Below are 16,158 nucleotides of genomic sequence, written 5' to 3'. Positions count from 1 at the left end.
GAATTTACAAAACTAACCTCAGAAACAACTACCGGGCGGAGGTGGGAAGAAAGCAATAATTCATTATTTCTAAAGTTCATGATTTGGACTGTGTTCTGTGAATTTTGAGCACCAAGGGTTTAGCAACACATCAGCTTTCAAAGCAAAGACAGTGTCTGTATGTTCACGGGTAACCCACTGCTGCATACGCATCAACGTTACGGGTCTTTTGAATGCTCGGTCCACAGGGTAGGTGAGTCTGTTGCTACCTTTGTTTCGGAGGTCTGCTCCATTAACTTACATTAAAGTAGTGTGTGTTTTTAGTCTGGGAGGTTCCACATTCAGTTTCTGGCCTGCCAGCCATAATGGCAGCTGTGTTATGTGCGGTTAACTTAGCTCCATAAAGAACATGCAGACCTTGTCAGATGCGCTTTGAATAAGGCAGGACTGTGCCAAAGCCTTTATGAGCCTGGCATGCTTCATTTAGAAAACCCAAGCGCATCAACGCAAGGAAATTGATAGTCAAAACTTTTTGTCAACATTTGGAGTTTCAGCAGGAAAAAAAAAGGATAACAATTTCCTGTTTTTAAGCATTTCTAGAAATGCACAGTTTGGTAACTCACCAGTCCTACATTTCCCACAAAATAAACAAAAAGTGTAAAGTAATGCATTTTTTATCCCACCACTAACACCCATAACTCTGACCTGTACTGACTGCTTCTCCTTCACTTGTAACCTCAAAATATAAACACCACACAAAACCCTTTGAAAGAAGATGTATAGACCTTCAAATGACACTCCAGAAACGTTACATACTACATATCTCGCTGGTTGTTTTTGGATCAGCAAGTGCAGGCAGGTGGGCAGGTAACCATATGAAATTTCAGATGAAGCTGCTTACAGCAAGCGATGAGAATGGTATAGCACCCAGCAGCCAGCTTTACTGCTTGCAGAAGTCAAGTTAACCTTAACTCTTGCCCCACTCAGAGCAACACAGCAGCTAGCAAAGCAACCCACCGGTTTTGCATACGGGTTAATGGACCCCAAAGAATCTGATTCAATCTGCAATCCTGGCAGATGGCAATTTCAGACAGTGCTGGACAGCTGTGGGGCCCTTGCAGGTGCTCACCAGCTCAAAGAGAGAATAAGAGTGGAGTTACTAATTTAGTCATGACTCTGAGCAGTTGTTTTTTTTTCTCCTCAGGAGGCTCTGTCGGTGGTGAGCGACGACCAGTCCCTCTTTGACTCCACGTACGGCGCTGCCACTCACCTCCCCAAGGCAGATATGACAGCCTCAGGGAACCCTGACTATGGCCAGCCGCACAAAATCAACCCTTTGCCTCCTCAGCAGGAGTGGATTAATCAGCCTGTCCGGGTCAATGTAAAAAGGGAATATGACCACATGAATGGATCAAGGTAAGGAAAGACCCTTTACACATCTGCTGAATCTTAAATAAAAGCACAGCACGCATTGTCCATTTGTGCTCTTGTCCTGCATCTCAACAAATTCTTTGTGTAGGACCATGTCCCGCTCCCCCGGAGTTCCTGTGTCACTCATTTTTTAACGGCCTGAGGATCTTGCTCTTGCACTCCTGCAGGATGCATCTTCACCAGTCTCCATGAACGCTGTACAGACTGGGACATGAGACTGCCGGGACAGAGTTCATGCTGCAAACAACTGTTGTAAATTACACATTTCATCACTTAGTTCAGCATCCCACAAATGTGCCATGGTTCAAGGGGCTCCTGAAGATGGGGTTGGTCATGCAGGAATAGTTGGTGTTTATACCAGTGCTCCAGAGTGAAGCTGGTGAAAGCTTCATTAATGGACTCTATGGGCACCTCTGGAGGGCACTTCTTATTGCATCTGTAACTAGATTTGTGCTCCACCAGGGCAGGAGCAACCATATGAAACTGGAGAGCTATTTGATGGAGAAGGGAAAAAGAGGAGGCTGAGGTCCTTTATGGCAGTCTATGAGGTATAACAAAACAAAAGGCATATACCCATGTCTTCTGTGTGAATACGTGCAACCACTGGTGAAAAAGAGAGTTCAGGAGTAGGTTTGAGCAATCATGTTGACCATCAAAGGGGCACTGGTTATAACATACTCTCTACAACTTCTAGCCAAAGAGGTTTGACGCCTACTCCCCATCATTTGTAGCTAGAGCTGGGGGAGATGGATCATTTCCATATTCAATGAGAAATTCAAAGACTTGAAAACATTTTATTATCACAGCTCAGATTGTCTCTTTTAAAAACATTTCTACAAGTCCAAAGCCTAGGAAAAAATTTCACTTTCTTGGATAAAATGTTTAAGTGTAGAAATTTCAATTTTATTCAGTTTTAAATACACACAACAAAGAAAAACTGTTTTATTTTTTGGCATTACGTTTTAAAGATCATATTAATTTTAAATTTTATTTTAATTTCAAAGTCACAAACTTCTCTAATGTTTGTACAATGTTAATACAGGACAGTTAAACAATCAAGGGTTTTTCTTCTTTAGGGTTAGGTTGGGGCTTCTGTAACAGCCTTTTTTCCTGGTTTCTGAGAACCTAGCAAAGTGTAGAGTTTGAAACAGAAAGCAGCCTTGCACTTTCAGACCTCTATAGTGAGATGACGGTGTTAAAGACTTCAAACAGCAGCACGATTTTTTGCCTCATAAGTATACAGTAGATGCCGATTTTACTATAAGATAAAGGTCTTTGTGTCAGTTGGTCTTTGATGGTGATCATTTGTAGACTGAATTTGATCTTGCCCCGGTTGTACCTTAGTATCATTTCCGGACTTCATAAGAACTACATGGATTTTTGCACTAGTGTTTCCAATCTCAGAACTGAGGCTGAAACAGGGGAAAATTAGTTATTTCCTAAAAGACACCATCCTTGGATAACACAGGCAAAAGGATTAGTCTTGAAAGTACCAGCAGGCTGGGTTTTTTACATAGGTAGTCATGGGGATTACCTTTGGCTACTAAGGCTAGTCTTCTTAAACTGTCCCTAAAATCTTCAAGAGTGGGATCCTGACCAAATGAGCGAGGATTGTGCATGGTGCTGAGCAGGTCTGACCTCTCTATCAAGCGGAGAGGTGAAGCGGTCATCAGAACTGAGGTGGCAGAATCAGCCCCACGAATGGTGCAGGCAACACGCTCCCACGATCATGTGAGGAAGCCCTTTGTAGCATTGCATCAGTTGCTCACACCCATAGTGTCAGACCGACACACAGAGAGTGTTTCCTCCCATTATGCTACTTGTCTGTCTCACTCTAGCAAATTTTGGAGGGAACTAGTAGTCCTGTCACATCTGCTGAGCTACCACAGGCAGCATATATTTGTGCTTTTCAGATCCTGTAAGCACATATTCTGTATAAATTCGGGATGTGTGTGTACTTGGATGTCCAAAAGTCTATGTTACATTCTCATTGTATGTGTATTGCATGTACTTGGGAATGAAATGTATTGGGCTGTCTTTCTGTTGCGATCTTTGTGTTACAATTTCCTCATCTGCTCAGAAAAAAAGGGAAATAATACTGCTTTGACAAACTGATTCATTAACAACTGTAAGTGCTCTGATACCCATGGAGAAAGGCTCTCCAGAAGTGTGTTTATTCTGGGCAAAAAGGAAATCCTTCTTTGGCTTGCTCAAGACTACAAGATTCTTACGCAGAAACTAAGTGTCCTCAGTCTCTCTAAAAGAGGGGTAACAACTCCCCAACCTGTTAGAAAGAAAGAAAAGACTGTTTTGAATGTCAGAACTAAGCACTGAAATAGCTTCCAGCTTTGCCTTTTGATAACTTGTTAGCACAAGAGCTCCAATCCACCCAAGAAATGAGAACATTCATCTGACTTATCCGTCCTCTCTTCCTATTCATGGCTAAAAATTTGCCCTTTCCCTGCATGTCCATCACGGTTAATTGTTACGGGTTGGGCCACTCCAGTTGCTTGTTCCTCTGCCCATCAGCTGCCTGGCAAAACTGACACACCATCCGAACGGCAAACACCAATCTCAATACAAATTAACTTGAACTGTGGACTGAATAACAAAACCTATTCCCTCTCCCTCTCTCTCTGCCTCTCCTTCTCTCTCTTGTTTTTCAAGCACACTCTCTTACCGGGTTCCAGCTGCCTCATTAGAGGGAGCAGCCTTTATTCTGTGTTTCACCTGTACTTGAAGTGCTGGTGTTTTCTGCTTGTCGAGAGAATGGTTTATGTACTCTAGGGAGTGATAAAGCTATAGGAAACCTGACAGTGGAGGGAGCTGGATGACAGTAAGGGACAGTGTCCAGCTTTTCTTCTTTTTCTTAGCGATCAGAAGCAGGTGTGACTGCTGTGAGGCATAGTGTGATGAGTTGGTTTGGTCCTCAGCGGGATGGGAGAAGCGGTGTTTGAAGAACCTCTCTAAGCCTGTTTTGCAAAGCCATCCCTCCAAGTGCTAAACAACATGAAAACCCTGACCAGCTTTTTCCCCTATGCCAGGTTTTCCTGGTTTACTCCCAAATTGGAAAGAATTTCTCAGATAACTGCATATTAACAGTGTATAGGGGGTATTCAGACAGTGGCAGCAATCTATGTTTTAAGGTAGAAGATTTGACTTCTGTATTATTTCAAGATTCAGAAGGAGGAATTTTGTGAAAGTTGCTAGTATTATCAGACCTGGATGCTGTATATGGCCTCAAAATATGTCCTGGCCTTCACAGACAGCTGCTTGCTCAGAACAAAACCCAGGGCTACACTTGTGTTTCACAGCAATTAATGTCCAAACATAAGGCAGTTAAAATCCAGCATAGAAAAATTTAAATCCTCATGCTTCTTACACCCTCTTAGGCACTGGGAAAGGGAAATGGGCTTGTATTTGTAGCACTGACCTGTTGCACACAAAAAATAGAAGTCCAACTTTTCTGTGCATTTACTGCAAGGTGTTCTGCATACTGTTCATCTCTCTTTGCATCCTTTTGGGGACAGGAAGCGTGGCTTGCAATCTGTGTTCTTTGCTGGGTTTGTGTCATCTTTTTATTTCACTTGTAGCCCATTCAGGGAAAGATCGGTCTCCTACAATGTGCTTGTACAGTTCCCAGCATACTAGGCATGGATTTCTGTTGGGACTTTTAGATGCTTTTGTGATATAAATACAATAATTTCTATTTTTAAAAAACAAAAAATCTTTCACATTTTAAAATCCAATGAATAAAGGAGGAGGATTATTTAGAAAAGTGCTGGGTAAAGTTTAACCCAATTTACAGTCCATTTTACTAACAGACTTTTTGTTATATTTTACATAAATTCCTCATGCAAAGAGTGAACCAACCAATGGATGTCCCGAATTTTGACTGTAATTGCTGAACTACTACAGATCTGCATTTGTAGCTAAGCTCAGAGAGTGATTTTTAAAAAGACGTTACAAAATTTGTATGATCTTCAGATGTGAAAGAATATTCTAATGTGCTGGATGTGTGCATGGATGTGGGCAAACTTCGCTGTATAATTCCAATTGATGTTACGAATTTTGTCTAGGTAAAATAATGAAGTCAGTGCTTTGAAGGTGCTTTGGAGACATTCTCTTTCTTCAGAATATCAGAATAATGCTAAGGTTCAGAGATCTCAGAAGATTTTTATGCCACCATAATTTACTCAAAACAAAACAAAGGGACCATCTATGATGTCTATAAGAAAAAAAATCCCCTTTAAGTAGCGTGTGAGCCCTCTAGTGGGATTCACTGTGTTGTTCTAGTCCCCAGCCAGAGCAGCAGACTGCAATTACCTACGGTTTGCATTTACCTGTATGCGATAAACGCAAGTGGGGTCTTTCAGACCCTACTAAGCCTCCCTGCTTTCCTCATGCAGTTTGAGTTTTGTAACCTGTGTGTCTTTTTCCATCCTTTTTACAGACTGTCTCTGTTTTCTGCAGTCTTACAGTCTTTTTCAGTGTGAACCTCCTCCTGAGGCATTCCTGAGGTCAGGGTGAGAGGCAGGGGTAAAATGCAGTTAGATGCAAGTTTTGAGGAGCTGTGATTCTGTCCTGATAGCTCTGTTCCCTGCCTGTAGGAGGGAACCACACACAGAATCACACTGTGTCTGTTCTTACTTCCTTCACTGAACAACAATAAAATATGAAAATCTAATTTCAAGTGTAAAGATTAAGGCTGAGCTGACCAAATGGGGACTTACACCAAAATTATGGTGTAATGGCAGATTTAAAAAGAAAAAAAGACGGGAAGAGAGGAGTAATAAAAGGATAGGAAGAGAGGGATCGAAAGAAGGAGGAAACACCCCACTGACCACAACTGAGTCAGGTTCAGAAATCACTGAAATCCCTTATTTTGCTCTTTCAAATGAAAGCCAAAGGTGATTCCTAGACAGAGACCCTGGGACAGTAATTGCTTTATTTTCAGGTAACTGGAACACAAGCTGAAGCAGTACAGAGGATTTATTAGTCAATGCCAGGCTAACTGCTTGTTCATTTTGGCCAGTCTAGCATAAACTTTCCCAAAACACCAAGCTCTTGGCATCCCCAGAGACTGCTACTGGAGCTGCTGGAACGAAGAGTCTTTGGACAGACAGTGGGAATGAGCACTGCTTCATATTCCTTGGACCCTGCCACTGCCACAGTGAATATACTTAAGAGATCTTGTGAAAGCAGCCTATATCCATTTACCTTAGTAGATCTACAACATTTTCTGCCCAGAACCTGAGCAAGTCCAGCATGTGTAGCCACTTGAAAGTCTGAAGTCTCTGTGAAAAATCAAGGATTAATCTGGCATCTGAAATCCCCTACACAAACCATTTCAAATAATGAGGAAATCTTTATATAAATCTAAGTCTGCTTGTGGGTAATGCACGAACTAAGAAAGGAGCTATATTCAATGAATACACTATTCATGGCTCACAGCTCCCTGTTCTCATTTGATACTGTAGTTGTTCCCCACACTGAATTCTTCTTTGTGTTGCCCACAGCTACACCTACCTTCTGCTGGGATACTGTTAAATCCCTCATCTTAGGCTGGGGCAGTACAGTAATAGGCGTCCAGGAGCTGCAAAGATGATTCAGTCTGGTAGTGCTGTCTCATTTCCCCAAAAAAGGCTCTGTTTGGATCTGGTAGGAAATACTAGGTTACAGAGGACACAAAAGTAAGGACCTTCCTGCTTGCTGTCACCAAAGATTTCATAGTATTTTTCTTAAGGACAGTTCAGTCCCTTGCCCAGTTAAGCTTTGGTAATGCTATTCCCAGTTATGTCTGTCCTTCTGCTATCAGATTTCCACTGGGGTTAGCTCTGGATCCAACCATCCTGAAAACTTCCTCAGAGGGAAGGGAGGCATCTACACAGCCACATGGACACAACCCTGTCAGGTACATGGAGCACATTTAACATCTCGCAGGATTAAGAGTGGCTTCTCTTCCTTCTCTTCCCACAGTGGTAAATCAGTGGCTGGTAAGGACACAACAGCCCCTTAAACTTCTTTTCAGATCTCAGCCTCTGATACTTGGTTGACTGGCTTTGGCTGCTGAGACATACAGAGCAAGGCAGAGGATAAGCAGGGTCTAAGCTGCCAAGCCAAGAGTCCACGAAGTGAAAAATCATCACAAAACCACCGAGGAGATATCTTACAGTGTTGGTGTTATTTTTGTTACTTTGCTGTGTCGGTCATGTGAATGTGCACAATACTTAGCACAGAGTAGAGACAGCCAAGGATCCCATGATCTTTTCATGTGTGTCATTTTATGCCAGTAGAAAGCAGGTATACTCCTAGGCAGAAACGCTTTTTAGAAGATGTACTTATCTGAAAGTCTGTATATATAGTAGTCTGGATATATATAAAATCTGGGTATATCTGTAGTTCTGTATGAATATTTTATATATATATAAATATTTCATATTTCAACTGAGGGGGTTATTTTCCAGGGAAATTCAGCTACAGAGCAGGGGGGTGAGAGTGAACCCATTAGAAGGACCTTAGGCAGCAGGTAGTTGTGCCAGCACTGCTAGTACCTGGGAGGTGCTGACTGCAGGGAACATGAAGAAGATTTTATTATTGACTCTGCAGAAGGGAGAACGGCATCCCAAAGGCAGACAGGAATCCATAGGCCCTCACTGCGTGGGGATGTGTGTGTGTTCAGGTCTGTCCCACCAGCCACACTGCCCGCACCATTCAAAGTCAGCACCTGGTCTTCAGGCAGGGCAGGCGAGGGGGTCAGTCACCTCCTGGGGGTGGCGAGCACTGAGCCGAACAGAGTCTCACACCTTGAAGCACGGATGCTCTCGCTGTTTCACTGAGTCTTCTCAGGACAGCCTGTACCTCGGGAAAGAATAAGATCCTTTGTGCTGCTTCAGGGCTTTTTCTCTGCCAGTACAGGCAGCATTTAACACCTGACATAGAGTATTTCAACAGAAAGTTAGAAATGATCACATTCCCTGTGAAAACCCTGGTGTCCCTGCAGTTGCTCAGACTCTCCTCTGACTGCCACGGGGACATTAAACCTTCAGCAGTTTGCCTCTCTGAAGGCGGATTTTGGTTCCCTGCCTGGAAAAACAGTAGGCGAAATAGTAAAACCTTAAATTCGAACATGTGTAAGTTATACGTCTTATTTCCATTTTCAAGCAACATTCCCTCAGCAAGACATGAGGAAAAAATTACCATCTGCCTTAGAATATCTCGGTGGAGCATTTATCTCCCAGCCATGATAACTGAATTTCAGTAATTTCTCCCTCCCCCCCCATTCAGATTAAGAAACAAATTTGTTTAGTGTCTGAGCTTGGAAGTCTTGCCAGCGGAACTCAGAGGGTGGGATTTGGTGCACTGTCACAGCTCTTACCCTTCAGTGAATGGTTTCCTCTCAAGCCACTTTGCTTCTGGCAGGGAAAAAGGACGGCTGTGCAATGAAAGTAGTGGACTAAACTGCACTGGATACGGGCTCTGTGCTTGCTGTGTGTAGAGGTTGCACACTACTGCACCCTTGTAAAGGTGAGGGCAATAATGCTGCCCTTCCCTCCTACATTCTTCAGGGCTGGGATGTGCTGTGTGCATGTGGCAGGCTGTGGACTGGTATTTTAGATGACCTCTAGAGCTAAAAGCATGAGTTACTACCGCAGCTGGAGAAAAACAAAATATGTTCTCCCTATCTGTGGTTTGGAGGCTCATAATTCTCCTAGAGCAGGACAGAGAAAGCCTATTGCTTGCCAGCAGTCTGCATGTAGCCTAGGTCTTAGCACAGTGCCACCTGAGTTGCTAAATGTTCCCTCCTCATCACTCCATCACTTCAGAAGTAAAACTGGGGCCAGAGCCTTTTTCGCACAGTTTCTGTGGTCTGAAGTTCTTGACTCACGCCTAAGGCACCCAAGATTTCTAGATTTCCTATCCAAGTAGTAGACAAACCTGGGACTGTTTAACTGTTGAGAATAGACAAGACCACTTACATTCAGCCCTGTATAAATAAGACTCTTTAGATACCATGCTAATATTGTAGTATTCTCCTGTGACTATCCTATCATTTTGGCATGGGTATTTTCTGTTCTTTATTAATAAAATGGAGCAGGGTGTACCTGTATTTCTGATTTACTCTGCAGAAATGCCTTAGGTCCTGAGTTGAGAATCAGCCATTCTTCCAATTGATAGATATAGACACAGACTCCACTATAACAGAAAGACGGTGTGCAGCATTTTTGACAAAATGCAAGAGTGAAACAAGTCCAACGAGGGCCCCTAGGAGCATCAAGCTGTATCTGAGGGACTGCTAAAATGCAGTTGAGCGATAAAGGATGCAGGGGGACAGGGAGTGTAACTGATAGACAGGCCAATGTGATAGGCACTTGCTTTTTATCTAGTTCATGAGTTTTGATATTCAGAGGTATTGAATGTGACCTTACGGCTACCATTGCCTTTGTCTGAAAGTCACTCTTCTTTGTACCTCCAACCCTCTTTCCTCCAACTGGTTTCATTATCAGAGATCCCCTCCATGAGACTCGTGACTCATAGATCACCTTCTGACACTCATATGACAGGCCAGGAATGGCCTCTCCCACATGAAAAGAAACTCCCCTTAACTTTTCACCTTCGGGATACTTGCCATTTCTATAACCCAAACCTCCTTCTGCTACAGCAGGGATGAAAGGTGCATAATAATGACAAGTTATCTATTTCCTTTCGCATTTCAGGGAGTCCCCCGTAGACTGTAGTGTGAACAAATGCAGCAAACTCGTCGGAGCAGGGACAGAGTCCAACCCAATGAGTTACAGCACCTACATGGATGAGAAGAACGGACCTCCTCCCAACATGACCACCAATGAGAGGAGAGTCATTGTCCCAGCAGGTACGAACACCATCAAACTCTTTGTGTCATATTTCTTTGCGCTGTCTTAAATATCCAGCTGAACAGATAAGGCTTGTTTATCTACTGTCTGAGGAATTCTCTCTCTTACAAACCATGTAAAAGGTAAGGAAAATATCAGAGTTTCTGGCTAGTGGGTATTTCCCATGTTCTACCTTGAATCAGAATAAGAAGTGGATAATTAGTGCTGCTATTTTGGTTTTTTTTCCTGGAACAAAGTGTTGTTTTGGTGTGTTGAACCAAATCCATCTCCCATCATGTGTTAGAGGAGAATCTGCAGTGCTTCCTGGGACATGCATGATATGATCAAAGAGCGCAGTTCATAGGCAAGAATAAGCATGAAGTGGACCCAAATTATGACTTCCATGATGCTGTGCAGGATCCAGATACACACGCACATCATATTGATTCAAAATGGACTATTTTGTTTTCATTTTTTTGTTAGAAGTAGAAAACCAGAAAAATTTTATTTTACAGGAACTACATTATCCTTCCAAAAACTGTTACACAGAAACATTCCTGTCCAGTTCTCTGTTAGTGTTTGATATCCACATCTGCTATCTGAAATTTGGCAGGATGCATTAGATGATTTGGATAGTCAAAGATGAGAGCTGCTGTGGCAGGCAACTGGTGAAGGCTGAACCTGGAACGAGAGGGAGTCTTTTCCCCACAAGGTTTATAAACACCATAGATATAAACAGGCTAGCTTGAGAACTTTCCAGCAAGGGAGATATTACGAGCCAAGTCCTGGCCCAATTTAGGTACTGAAATGTCCACTGATTTCAAGGGGTGCAGCTTTTCACCCAGAGTTGTGAGGGTTTCACCGAGGGTTGTAGTTGATTCAAGCAGACGAATTGTTGGCAGAAAGAAATGTACTCGTGGAATTGAGCTCTGTTTTCTGATCATGGCTTGACCACGAACAGATGACAATTCCCAAGCATTTGTTTGCCATTTAGGATGAAAAAGAAAAGCTTGAACTGAATGTAGTGAAGGGAAGCCAATAAAAAATTGACAGCAAATCTCAAAGTTCCATTTAAGCCATTGTTAGGATCTGCTTAGAGAGACTGGCTGACCTAATTGGTGACAGCGTCCGATATGTTTTCAGCATCAACATTGCCTAGAACGGTGTTAGCTGATACCAACTATATTATTAAAGATATTCAAGAGGGAAAATTTATCCTGCTCTTCACCATGCTATTTATGCATACTTAAAAAGACCAAGGGTGGACTAAAGTTTAGCATTGTTGTTGAAATAGAGGAAAAGAATCTTAGTGCCCTCAGTGGAAAAGAAGGTTTAAAAACTCCTCTTAGAAAGAAAGTGAAAAAAAGGACTTTTTTCCCCCTCATGAGCATCCACAAATCAAAACCTTGAGATACTTGTGAAATTGCAGTGATTTACCAGACTTTGGAAGACAATAATGAACATCATCCCAGATCTCTGAATGCAGGATATGAGGCCAAATTCATCCAAGAAAGGCATTTGGAAATTTTAATATATTCCAGAGTAAAGATTTATAGTGCATTACGGTGAAGATAGGCAAGAATAATGTCACATTAGGCTTGCAATAGTAATAATAACAATGAACTAGAAGCCATGTTTCAAGAAGGCAGTTTTTCAGAGACCATTCAATGTCTTTTGCAGTGATAAATAGACTGAACAAATATCTGAAATTCAAAAGTGTTTGTTTAAAGGGAGACCACAAATTCACTGTATGCCCTCTAAATATTCATGGGTTTTTTTCAAAACTCAAGACAAATAAGTCTTTCAATTAAAAAAAAAAAAAGGAATCCTCCCTTGAATACTTGCATTGTAAAATTTGCAGTCTTCTGCCAGTACTTAGAAAGCAGAATTTAAACTAGTTATTGCCAAAACATAAAGGAAATCCATCTTTCTTTCCCAAAGCAAACTTGTAAAGGTATGGGGTTGTAAGTTCCACGTTTAGAATTCAGCTTTAATCAACCCGGGTTTACTAGCAATTCAGTGAGGAAATGTCACAGTTATAATTTCAATATTCCTTGGTCTTACTTTATTTGCATGCTGTTATTCAGGAACTCGGGTGCCCAGGAAGGCACCAGGTATAGCTACTACCTGACCTTTTGTGTCAAGGGAACCCTGCAGCCCAAGCACACACAGCTTACAGTCCTGGGCCAAGACATTATTTTAGGCACTATAAAATGTGTGGCAGAGGCATTTCTTCTCCCGACCCAAAGCACAACCTACCAGCTGTGTGATGGCTACATGTTTCTGATCCGTTTTCTCAACTACCTCAGGACCTGAGGTGTTTGAGGTTTATCTTAGAGCAATGTACCAGCTGTGATGGACATATCTCCAAAGTTTAACCTTGACTTTGCAATCCTCTTCAGCTGCAATGGAACATGAATTTGCAGCTTAAGTTTTGAAATGGGATACATGGAGAGAAGCAGTACAGGAAACATCTGAAAATGCAGATATGCTTTGAAAATGACTCTGTAAAAATGGTATCGTGGCACAAATTCTTGCTGGGACTTTCTGATCTAATGCTCTTTTTGAAACTCAAAGGATGATTTCTTTTTTTAACTACTGATGCAGCAAACCGTCACCATGGGGTCTGAAACTCCAGCCGGGTTCAATCTCTCTCTTACGTCATCGCCAGTAATAAAGATTCCACAGCTGGAGCTTTGCTGACAGTTGATAATGATGCATGAGACAGTATAAAATCCACATTGCCCTCCAATAGCTGTGTTGGTTTTACAGGGCTAGCGGAGGTAGAATTGTGTTCTTGTCAGCAGGGTGAACAAATGTGACTCAGAGATACATGGCAAGCTCTTCTGTTTAAGCAATAATTTTTTTTTTCAGAGTCCCTTTGCTGACCATAAATACCACCATACTCAGACTTTAAAATGCCATCTGTTGGGACTTTGTAATGCTCTTGCGAAGGATGGTGTGACTTATACAGCACTGATGTAATTATATAACATTGCAGAACCGAAGCTGTGACAAGCATACCCTTTCAACGGCTTTTTGTCTAGAGGGAGAAAAGTCACAGTCAAATGTCACTAATATTTTTCCCAAGCAGAGGTATAAGATTCAGGCAGGTGGGAGACAATCAAGAGAACTTACCCTGCCAGAGGGTCACTGTGATCAATTTTTGTGCCTTGAGCCCTGTTATAGCACAGTACTTGTTCATCTTGGCAAAATGCATTGGCATCAGTAAATTAAATCCATTTGGTTGTAGAAACAATGGTTAATGCTTTGACTGGGCTACAGTAAGTGCTAGGCTTGAGGCTTGCATATAGCGTTACCATCCTTTGTGCTTTTCTGCCAGATCCTACCCTATGGACCCAGGAACACGTGCGCCAGTGGCTGGAATGGGCTATAAAGGAGTATGGATTAATGGAGATTGACACCACCATCTTCCAGAATATGGATGGCAAGGAGCTCTGCAAAATGAACAAGGATGACTTCCTCCGAACCACCTCCCTCTACAATACAGAAGTTCTGTTGTCCCACCTCAGTTACCTCAGGGAAAGTAAGTATTGCCCTGACTCGTCCCAGCCCTAGCACGACATGCTGATAGGATAAGCTGCCATGAGTATTGAACTTCTAGGGCTTTTCTTGCAGGATAAATAGCAGCAAGGATGAGGGAAAAAGAACAGAGAAAGGCAAGCAGAGAGAGCAAATAAGGAAGGGAGGAATAAAAAGTGGGCTGGAAAGTTAATTTTAACTTAGATGGAGTTACTGGTGCTATCAGGGAGGTGAAGAACTGAGCAGGACTCTTAAGAAGATTAGATAGTTTTACAGATAATAAAAACATCTGTGTCTATATGATAAAAATACATAAATTTGCTGTGGAGATTAAACCAAACATTAACTGATGTGTCACAGGCAAATTATTCCGTAACTTTACAGTTAGAGGGCTGTGCTCTTTCCCCTAAGGCTTCTGGTAAAGACTGCTTCAAAATAGGACCCACAGCTGGCCAGAGTTGGAAATTTTCTATGTTCCTGGAGGCCTAGTTTTGTTGGAAAGAGAAAAAAAATACAAGAGTGATACCACAAATGTAAGTGTGCTGAAGCAGACATGATACAAATGACCTAATACTCAAAGAAAAGTTTTGCTGAACCTCTTCATTGCTACTTTTTGTCCCACACTAGAGTACATGATGGATCCGACACCCCTTTTTGCTGTATTAAGCCCCTAAGACAGAAGCTGTGAGTGGTCCTCTGAGCTAGAGCTAGGGAAAGAAAAAAGTATATTTTCTCCACTGGGAAATCAAATTGTGATGTAAAGGCAGCTGAAGATGTCACCATCTGGCCGGTGCAATAAAGCAGCGAGACAGCATTTATTTAGGGTGTTTCTTCAAAGCTGTTCAGCACTGGTCTCTCCCTGCCTCTGCTAAAATCGGTGGGAGTTTTACAGATTACAGTGGGACAAGAGTTAGATCACAGATGGGTGCCTCTGTAAGCCCCACCTTTATTTTGTTTGAGAAGTCAAGCCAAGGAAATGATTCACACCAAATAACCAAATTGTTGGATTTGAACAGTTTTTGTCCCTTGTGACTTCAGAATAAAATAATTTCCCATCCAAAATAATTTGCAAATTTCATCCTGTTTCATCAGCAAAGAGCTTCTGGTTCACAGAACATTTCAAGATTATTGCAGACACAGAATAGCTTTATAACTAAGGTTTGCATACAGAATTACATTTACAGGAAATCGTAAGGCAGTTTTGTGAAGCCAGTGTTGCTTTGGCCAAACCTTCTGACTTTGGCTGGGCAAATCAGACGCTTTGTAACCGGAAATGTTTTTAAATTCCCACAAGATAAATAGTCAAGTGAGACACTTACTTTTGAATTGTCTCATTGATAAGACTTGAGAATTGACAGAAAGAGATGAAGAAGGAGTTGTATGGGTTTTGAATCAAAGAACCAAAGCTGAATTTGAAAAGCTTGGCAGAGGAGTTCAATTCTTCTGTTGCTTTAGCTCCAGACAGTATCTTCAGTGATAGTCTCAAGTGTTAGGGATCCCATTACTTGGGCTGTTCAAAGAGAGTATCAGAGGAATTGCAGCCTTGCTCTCGTGGCATAAGTCTGCAGACCTGGATTCAGTTGCCACCTTTACCATTTGCTGCTGTCCGGTTGTTCAGGAGCAAATTCCTGATTGAGCCTACCGACCTTTAGATACCTGAAGTCCCTAAATTAGAAGTCTGGTCACACTGGTCTCCACTTATAGAAAAGAAGCAATGGGGCACGTTGAAATTCAGGGTAGTAGCCCCCTAGTTCACACATTGCCTTTAAATGCCTCAAATCAGGAGGAATAAACCTTTGCCTCAACTTCTTTGTGCCTCCGTTTTACTCACTGTCAGATGGAGCCAATAATACTGCCTTCTCTGTCCTCTTGTTGGTCTTGTCTGTTGAGATGGAAAATCTGTGGAACAGGGACTGTCTCTCATGTCTCTCAAGATCCAGCACAATGAAGTCCTAACGCAGTTGCAACATTTAAGTGCTGCTGCACTGCATGCTGAATAATAATCATAAAAATAGAATGTTCTGCCAGGGGAATGTCTACAATGATTTCTATGCTATTAAGCTAGGGCAAAACCTGAGCAGTTTTGCCGGACTCAGGCAAATTAGTTATTCCAATTTTACATAGATGCATACGAAAAGAGCATTCAATCCCAGTCCATCCCCAGCTTTTATGATTATAATTTTCTCTCTGTTCAGCCCCTTGGGCTGCTCTAAGACGTCATGCAAGTGCTGTCCTTATTAAAGCAAGCTCCTGTCTGACTGGAGGTCGGGCAGCCTCTGAAGAGCATTCCTTTCCGTGCAGCTGTTCCTAGCGCTGCCTAATGACAGTCTGGTTTCTGGATTGCTGGTTAACT

The 16,158-nt window shown here is 42.2% G+C and overlaps 1 protein-coding gene across 1 annotated transcript in view; it reads left to right on the top strand.

The window, feature by feature from the left end:
- Positions 1-1,249: 1,249 nt before the first annotated feature.
- Positions 1,250-16,158, top strand: part of FLI1 (Fli-1 proto-oncogene, ETS transcription factor) — a gene marked incomplete at its 3' end in the record, with an annotated part of 34,447 nt that continues 19,538 nt past the window's right edge. The window contains exons 1-3 of the mRNA XM_082010066.1: positions 1,250-1,395; positions 10,128-10,282; positions 13,606-13,809. Of these exons, the coding sequence (XP_081866192.1) occupies positions 1,265-1,395; positions 10,128-10,282; positions 13,606-13,809 (490 nt within the window). The 5' untranslated portion in view covers positions 1,250-1,264. The remainder of the gene's footprint in view (positions 1,396-10,127; positions 10,283-13,605; positions 13,810-16,158) is intronic.

The sequence above is a fragment of the Phaethon aethereus genome (genome assembly GCF_964289735.1).
Source record: "Phaethon aethereus genome assembly, chromosome: 23".
Taxonomy (NCBI): Eukaryota; Metazoa; Chordata; class Aves; order Phaethontiformes; family Phaethontidae; genus Phaethon; species Phaethon aethereus.
The sequence above is the reverse complement of the archived record's forward strand: the minus strand, read 5'-3'. Positions and strand labels throughout refer to the sequence as shown.